The sequence below is a fragment of the Chamaea fasciata genome, unplaced genomic scaffold (genome assembly GCF_029207755.1).
Source record: "Chamaea fasciata isolate MVZ Bird 193981 ecotype frontalis unplaced genomic scaffold, bChaFas1.0.hap1 SCAF_5, whole genome shotgun sequence".
NCBI lineage: Eukaryota > Metazoa > Chordata > Aves > Passeriformes > Sylviidae > Chamaea > Chamaea fasciata.
The window spans coordinates 42435231-42444205 of record NW_027094090.1 but is presented as its reverse complement, the minus strand read 5'-3'; the positions used below and the strand labels follow the sequence as shown (position 1 = coordinate 42444205).

General features: G+C 35.5%; 1 protein-coding gene across 1 annotated transcript in view; it reads right to left on the bottom strand.

Annotated features, from left to right (window-relative positions):
* Positions 1 to 2485: 2485 nt before the first annotated feature.
* The window catches only part of TMTC3 (transmembrane O-mannosyltransferase targeting cadherins 3), a 30242-nt gene continuing 23752 nt past the window's right edge, over positions 2486 to 8975 (bottom strand). The window contains exons 12-15 of the mRNA XM_066183352.1: positions 8525 to 8628; positions 7183 to 7352; positions 6166 to 6392; positions 2486 to 4682 (exon numbers count right to left, since the gene is read on the bottom strand). Of these exons, the coding sequence (XP_066039449.1) occupies positions 3871 to 4682; positions 6166 to 6392; positions 7183 to 7352; positions 8525 to 8628 (1313 nt within the window). The 3' untranslated portion in view covers positions 2486 to 3870. The remainder of the gene's footprint in view (positions 4683 to 6165; positions 6393 to 7182; positions 7353 to 8524; positions 8629 to 8975) is intronic.

Genomic DNA, 8975 nt, shown 5'->3' with positions numbered 1-8975 from the left:
AGCGGGACTTTTCTGGAGCAGCAGGTTCTGCTGCAATTCCAGACATTTTGCCAGGCAGAAATGAACTACACGCCTTTCAAGGAAAAGCCCAGCCATGTATACTCACCCAAACCGGGGCCCTTCTTGGAGTTTTTGTGCAATGCAAAGTTTGCAAGAGACTGGGGTGGGTTGAAAACTTCTCAAAATTGCTTTGATCTTCATTGAGTCTTTCCATAAGAAACTTCAGGGAGGCACAGGTGCCTGTATTTTTAGCCCTAAGATCCACACCCCTGACAAAGACATGTCAGCTACAAGGCACAGCTATGCCATGCAAAAAGCCTCCTCGGACAACCAAGCAGTAGCTGCTTTAAGAGCTGCCCTCAGTGCCCCCTGGGCTTCGATTAAACAACAGCTGAGCAAAGGAAAGCTGCTGAGATGTTGAGCTGGACAACCTACATGGTCAGCGCCAAAATGTTTCAGCAATTGTTGCTTTTTGAGTGCTTACTTCTCTTCCGGAGTATTGCCATTTCTCATAGGCCAGTGTTTTGCTCTGAAGTGCCATTGAACATGAGGTTGCCTACCCCAAGCCCTCCCTTCACAGCAATCTTCTGAAAGTTTACTCCAACTTGGCTTTCACTATTGCCTAATCAAGGTACAAACTGCATTGCAACTTGAAAGGATTTTGTCCCACTTAACCCTTTCCACTCCAATCCCCAACACTTTGTATGTGCCTGTTAGTAGGAAAATTTTCCTAATCTTAGCAAAGACTACTTTCCTGCCAGCTGATAAGAAACAACAGACAAAAAAAAAGAAACGAGAAGTGACTGATGATGTTTTTAACTGGTTGTAATGCAGAGAATATTTTGAAAATAAATACTACTTGCAATTCAATCTCAGGAAGTTTCATGTACAAAACAGGCAAAAAGATTGTATATTCAAAGGTTAGTCTACAATTGCACGTTGTCCCTCTGCAACTGCACCACCTCTAGATATCCAAGTGTCCCAACGATATGCATGCATATCCAATTAATCCATATTTATGAGGTTATCCATGCATATACTCACCTGCAAAAATCCAAAAAATAATATGACAAATGCATGCATCTGTACTCAAATCACATGCACAAATTCATGTAATACTTAAAATGCTTATTCTGCAGCTGCATGTGTAAGTTGGAAAAATTTTGTGTATGGATGCAAAGATGATATAAGACATCCATTCCATTTTTCAGCAATTGCACTGTATGACTAGAGAGCTACAAATTATTTTAGTGTGCCTGTCCTACTCTTAGAAATTCCTACTTCTTTCACTATGTTTAGTGAAATTATGGAATTCTGAAAAGGGATATTTATGGTGTTTTGCACATGACGATGACAGGAAAAGATTGGCTTAACTGGAAGGGGAAAAATACCTGTTGATTATTCTGTTCAACCTGCAAGCAGAAAAAGCCAAAATTATTCTCTTTTTGATAGTTTTCCTATGTGCAAATGCAATTTAGATAGCTTTTCACAAGCTATGTCACTTCAATTTACTGAACCACTCTTCTTGTGAAAGCCTAATTTTAAAATGGCTGACCCATCCTAAGAGTATAAATGCAACTTGTTAATCAAAATACTTGTTTTTACTAACCTTTCTTTGAGAGAGGTAATGGGGGAATAGAACTTGAGAACTGACTGAAAGACATCCAGCAACCTTCAGTTTACACCCGTGTGATGATTTTAGTTAAACCTGATGGCATTTCTTAGCATCAATAAATCTAACAACTCCTGCTGGTACCTAAAGAGCTACTTGGACAGTCAAGATGAGGCATGACAGAGGCTCAGATGCAGAGATTGAGACCGTGTCTTTACTGCCCTCTTCAATTTACATTCCAGTTAAAAATGGTGTGGCAATGGCAATAATAGGAGCTCTTCATATAGGAGAGGGGAGATTCCTGACCTTCTCTGTCAGAATACCTTTTCAGACTACTTAGTTCCTGCCATTTTTAAATGAATATTCCTTCATCTTGCCCAGAACAACGGCTAATCCTTTTGCAAAACAAGGAGTTGGAGGAAGACTTATGCAAGTTAAAGTTTCTATTAAAGTCAATATACTCACTATTTTAGGTACAAGTATCTATTGACAGACAAGTGATTTTCAAGGTGTGGTCAACAGATTCGTGTGAGCACTTCTTTACAAGTAGCACTTAAACATTCTTTTGTATGATGAACAGCTGCATACCATACACTTGTTCCTGTCAGCCGCTTGTAAATCATGTTTTTTAAAACCCACTTTCCCCTTCCCCCGTCATTACCACGCAAGCAATTCTTGTGATAACATTAAGAATGATACATTATAAGGAAAATGTCTGTGCAAGGAAGCCCTTTACCCATTTAAGATCTCTCCCACAGAGATAATTATTACATCTCACACTTGGACTACTGCCTGAGGCAGAAAGCTGAGCAGGTATGGAAAGGATTAAATTTGAACGGTAGAATTGTTAAGGAATACTTCCACATCATGAAATAAGACAAAACATGAAGAGTTAGATTTAATGATCAGTGAAAATTATGACTGAACTCAACTCTTACACTTCTTTTCCGAGAATCAAGGAAAACAACAGGTTTAGGTAAGTGGTAGCACATTTAAACAAAAATATATGCATTTCATGATAAAAACAATACTGAATTTGCAAAGATTTTCGCTTCCTGTAAGAAATTAAAATGATGCACTAGTGAAAAAGTGTAAATGGGAATATTTAAGTAGTCAAAATAAATATTTAATAAAAACCAAACAATCAAGACAAAGTATCAAAACAACAGAACTTAGTATTTGAAAGGATAATACCTATATTGCCTTGTGTTAAACATGACTAAATTCAGTGGTTTAATTATCGCACAGCCTTGAGCAAACATTGGTTTGAGCAAACACTTATATTAGTGCTGTAAAAAGTCACGAGAATAGAAATAGTGTTGCAATGACAGAAATAGTAAAACCAGATTGCTATAAACAAGGAAGAATTTACTACACCAAGGGGTCAATCCACAGCCATTAATACAAAGTCAACAAAATCGACTACTGCATAGCATACTGGTTACTGTACCAAAGTGCATTTATGAGCATTCAATGGACTGAGGAAGAAACCACCCTTTTTAATATAATTTTTAAAAACAATTAGATGATTGACAGTTGAAGAAACCCCACACATTTCCTTTAAAATAAAAAAAGCAGAGTCTAAAGATCTTTAGAGCACTGCAAGATTTCTTACCAGGTAAAAGAGTACAAACCATTAGCACTGTAAATAAAGAACATCTAAAAGTTAATATATCATTCCATATTTAGAATGCAACTGAAAATTTTAGTGTATTGTTGCATCCTCCTATACTACATCAAGTAGCATTTTGATGACTTTGTTAAGTTCTGGAAACAAATAATGCCAAGAACAAACTGGTTTTCCTGTTCAGCAGAGGTCTAGAAAAATTTCAGCTGATGTGTAAACTGAAATGTAGATAATGAGAATACAAACAGATTTGTTGGGGGAAGGAAGCAGTGTCTTGCTTACCCCAGTAATTAACCATTCAGTTCTTCCACGGAGTCTTTTAAAGTAGCATTACTTAATATCCCTGATTAGCAACGACTTCTATGAGTGCTATTCTCTCACTATTAAAGATTCTGCATTGAGGATGTTTCTCAACCCCTTATCCTTCAATTCCCACCCATCCCTCCATCATATTTAAGGGTTGTGATTTTCTCACATAGAGGACTGTAATGCCTTTTGCTGCTTGATAAGTGATATGCAGTCAACATTATTTCTATTTTCAAAGTACTGAGAACACTTTCCAGTTGGCTCACAAATTAAACAATAATTAAAAATAGTATTCTCCCCTCATTCTTTTGTGACACAGTAAAGACTATTCACCATTTAATATACGTTCAATTTCTTCTAGTCTTTTCAATGCAGCAACTCTCTTTTTCTCAATGTCTTTGATTTCTTTTGTAGATTTTTTGGGAGTCTCTTTGTCCACACTGCTTTTCTCTGTTGGTTTCTTATTTTTTGAGTGCTCTTTATTATCAACTGTTGATTGGGTGGTTGTCTTCTCCCTTTTTGCTTCTTTCAAACTCTGAAATGAATTTTTTTTTGCTTCTGCAGCTGCAGTCCCATCTGATGGAAGTGATGACTGTTCCACAGCACTGAGTGATGCAATTTTACTTCTAACTATGTTTAGATGACGCTGAATATACTCTTCATGAGGTGCCAGTGCTAGTGTTTCAACCAGACATTTTTCTGCCTTTATTAAATCTTTTTCTTCAAAATAAACCACACAAAGATTATGTTTTCCTTGTACATTGTTGGGATCCAGTTCCAAAATTTTTTCAAAACACATTTTTGCTCCAACAATATCCTTCTTTTGGTTCATAAGGATATCTCCTTTCAAAATCAGACCTTTGGTATGATCAGGGTAGTATCTCAGTAGGTCTTCCAAGACAGGCAAAGCCATCAATTCTTTTCCTGTCTGAGAATAAAGCAGGGCCAAATTGAACAAAGCACTTCGGAAGTTTGGCTGTAACCTTATAGCTTTCTTCATCCATGCCTCTGCTTCCATGTCTTTTTTGTCATCCATTGCTAGCATACCCAAATTGAAGTATCCATTAGAATCCTGCGGTTCTTCTTTCACATAATGTAGCAGTCTTTGTTTAGCTTCAGGTCTAAGTCGAGCATCACCTAAGTGACAGAAAATGCATTTAATTCTCAAGATATTTCCTGAAACATTTATTCTGAAGGCTTTTTAGACTGTAAAATGCTGATCTTTATACAAATTAAAATGCAACTGTAAAAGGGAAAGGGTCTAAAATGCTACTTTTTATCATAGCTGTATAAGAGCAAAAGCAAATGTCATCTACCCTCTTTACAGTATGAAACTACATACAGTTGACTTCTAGCCAAAGTCAGCCTCATTACTCTACTAGCTATTGAATGATATTTAGGTTTGGTATAACAGATACAGGAGGTGTCTATACATGCTTAAGAGAAATTATTTTCATGCACAGTTGAATAAGTGGAATGCAGAGCAGACGTCAATTCTGACAAACCAACTCTTACAGAGGCAAACTTTGAGTGGATGATCTCATTTTATTAAAGATAGACTGAAACAGTTTAGACAGAGAACACACAGAGGTTGACTTATAATGTAGCGGGACCAAAATATCTTCTAACACCAAAACAATAAAACCTGTTACCCCGATATTTTAATTTGCATCAAAGTTTGAAAAAGATTTAGTAAAACAACTTTATCTGACAATACCAGGATTAGCTAGACGTGCTTGTGGTCTGTGCTATTTTACTGAATAATACAGTGAACATATTTTAATAATGAATTCTAGACACAGATTTACTGAAGGATAGGGGAACTGCTTTCATCTGCCCTCTTTCACTCCCTGAAACAATGTTGCACCTTCTAGTATGAATAAGTGAGTACTAACTACCTAGTACCTCTTCTTGTTTGAAGCTGTTTGTACTTCTACAGACAAGGAACAAGGCATGTCTTGAACTACCTAACTTATGGAGTGAGAAGAGATGGAAAATTATCAACTGTTTTATCTTTCTTAGGGGCAGTTTACCATCTCAATAAAAGGGAAAAAAAATCTTAGCAGTTCACTTGCCAAATACTCTTTGCAATAGCCTTAATTCAGTAAGGGCTCACTCTTACCCACAGAACTATACATATGAAAAAACAAAATCATGAAAATCCAACCAAAATTCATCCTTATTAGCAGTATCACAGGAAAACCTATGAAAACATTCATATTTTTAGAGCCGGATTTAAGCCCAGAGACATAAGCTAGATTTTTGAGTCAATAATTAAATCAATCACTATAAATGCAAACCAGGTATTTAACATATTTTACTAAATAGTATCTTTAAAGATTATATAGGCATTATTCTGAAGATGCTTGAGTAACACTATTCTTTATATGTGTAAGACGTTATATTGTAAAATAGCACTTGTACTAAAGATGCTGATCAGCTAAGGGGTATATACACTTTGCACAAATTCCATGCACTACAAACTACAAAGCTATAATAGTTTCTTTTCTGATGATGCTATGTACTTCTCCTTTCCAAAAACAAAAGAGTTAATAAAAAAATAATTCAGTAGTCTGGATCCTATAAATGCAAATATGCACAGAAGGGACAACTGACGTACCAGATTCCTGCATTAGCAGCGCTGAGTTGAATAACGCCAGTTTATGCGCGGGGTTGAGTTCTAGCGCTCGGTTGAAATTCTTCAGGGCTTCTGTTGGATCTTTCAGTTCAATGTAAACAATTGCCAAGTTGTACCAAAGGTCTGCATTGGTTCTGTCTAGCTCTAGAGCTCTAAGGTACGCTTCCTTAGCTTTCAGAGGTTTGTTCATTTTTAAAAGTAGTTCTCCCCTGTTGAAGAACCATACTTTTATTGTTATCCATAAGAAAACTGATAGATTTTTTAAAAAGTTTGTCTTCCTACAGACAGTAGATGTCAGATAACAGCGGTTTTTTTTTTTGTTAGTTTTAAGCAGAAAACAGTACAAGAGCTTCTTTTACCTTCTATTCTTAAAGCTTTCAGCTCTCCAAAACCTGTATACAACAAATGCATAAGCAGGACAAGAAAAAAAAAAAGGCATGATCAAGGGTGCCTGATTTGGCTCTGTAATTACTCTGCAAAGCTATAGTTCAGGCATCTTTGAACCTCCCTAAGTCTCAGTAGGAATCACAACAAACAAAATAGCGGACAGAAGCCTCAACACCCATATCCAATTTACTCTTAACTAAAATGCCATTAATGTGAACTAAATAGTTAGACTTGCATTTTCTGGACCTTCTTTAACAAAAAAAGTATTAAGAAAGCTCCATGATTCACACTAACCAAAAGCTTTTTAGTTCAAAACTAAACTACAAGGTTAGAAATTTGAGTTCAAGATCCATGAAGAAATCTAATGGAAGTGTCTTTCTATACAGTGTTTGAATACTGAACCTACGTGGAAATACACCATTTGAAGTAGGAATTGAAAAGAACAGGACTTGTAATGAATAATTGATTATTGTCCCAAATCTTCATCTTCACACTTGGAAACGAAACAATTTCACCACCTAATTGACCTGTACGAACTGAATACTGTTCATAGTACTGTAAATACAAAAATGTTTATTCAAGAATAAGTATCTCTAAAATTAGAAAATATACCTGCTGATGTAAGCCTGCTTGAAATCTGGCCTCATACTAATTGCTTGTCGATATAACTGATCCGCTTCTTCGAGGCGAGATTCGTTTGCTCGAATTAAGTTTGCAAGATTGATATAAACATTTAGATGGTTAGGAGCAACTCTTGCTGCATACTTTTTCCCTGGAATAATCTGTCAAAGAGAATACAATACCAAACACAGATGAGCAAGAATATGAAAGATGATTAGCACAGAACTCCTTTTCACTGAGCCACATTTGTTTTAAGAGTACTACTGGACATTAGTGTGTAGGCTCTAGATAATGGCAAAGAGCAGTAAGTCTTTTCCAGAAAAATCATACTGAAAAATAAACAGAATACTTTTTATTCTTTATTTCTAGGAAAACATGGATAACTTGTACAATACTTAAGATACCAGTTAATTAAGCTCTACTATTACTTATTTTGGTTCACGTAGATAGATAGCCACTGGAAACCAGACAGACCTTGCAAAACTTTTCCCTAGTCAGACAAAAGTATTTTCTAAAGCCTAAACTGACATTCTGTCAGACATTTTCATTCTTTTTTATAACCCTTCAGCCTAAAAAACATGTAAATAAGATTTTACAGCCAATGATTTGCCAACTGATACAGAAAATGAAGTGGGAAAGATGAAAATTCTATGACATTGCAACTGCTGTACTGTTTATATTTTATCCATTTAGAATCTTCATACTGCTTCACAAAACAAACTTTTAAATGCCATGCCTCTACTCAAACGGCTGCTCATTTTCACCACAGCTTTTATTACCTTCACACATTCTTCAAAATACGAGTCTCTTTTTCTCTAAAGAACTTGAAAAAGTAAAATTTCCTACGTATAAAATATAACTTAAACAGGAAAGGTAACAAAACACGTTTATAAAAGCATGTTCAGACAAAGTTTTTTTGCTGCTGCTGTGGCTACCTTCTCCAACCTCCAATGCTGTATTTAAGCCTTCTCTGAAGGGCTCAGAAACTCAGTCACCATCAATTAGCTGTAAGTGAAAATAAACCAATTGTGACTAGAAACTGTAGGTTTTGGATGCTGCTTTCTCTTATAACTTCAATTTCAGAAAAAAACCCCAAAAAACCAAAACACAACATAGCAGTAGAAAAAGTAAATTAAAACAGTTGTAGCAGAGTTCCAAGTCAGCATTTTTTAACAGCCATGAGTGTATACAGCCTATTTTTTTCATAGATAGCTTTTAAAAGAACACAGAAAAACTTTAAAGTATCAGCCACACAAATCACAGGAAAAAAAAAAATGTATCACAAATACAGGTTCTGTCCTGCAGTGGTAGATAAAATAAAGTTACTAATTACCTGTGGCATCAATGATTTAGCAATCATATATGATTCTTCAGCTTCTTTAGTTTTGTTTAGGTTCTTGTAAGTTCTTCCTACATTCATGTGGGCACCAATATCATCTTAATAAAGAAAAGAATGAAATTTAAACTATTTCCAAGCACTGAGTATCATGAAATTAAAAACACCTTTGTGTTCAGAGTAGTGTGAAGTACAGATACGCTGACAGAACATCCCGATCAACGAAAGAAGAAAGCAATTCTATAATTTCTCATCTTAATTATGAAGCTAATAATTTAACCATACTGAAGAGGTATTAGAAAATTATGTGAGAAACTGTAAAAAGTTTGAGGTCCTATCACACTTCCTTATTTTTTGCTATAATAGAGGCATATAAATTGAAGGTTATTTATTAATCTTCTAAAAAGAAACACTATCCAGTACTACCTAGAACTTCATTTGTAACAAT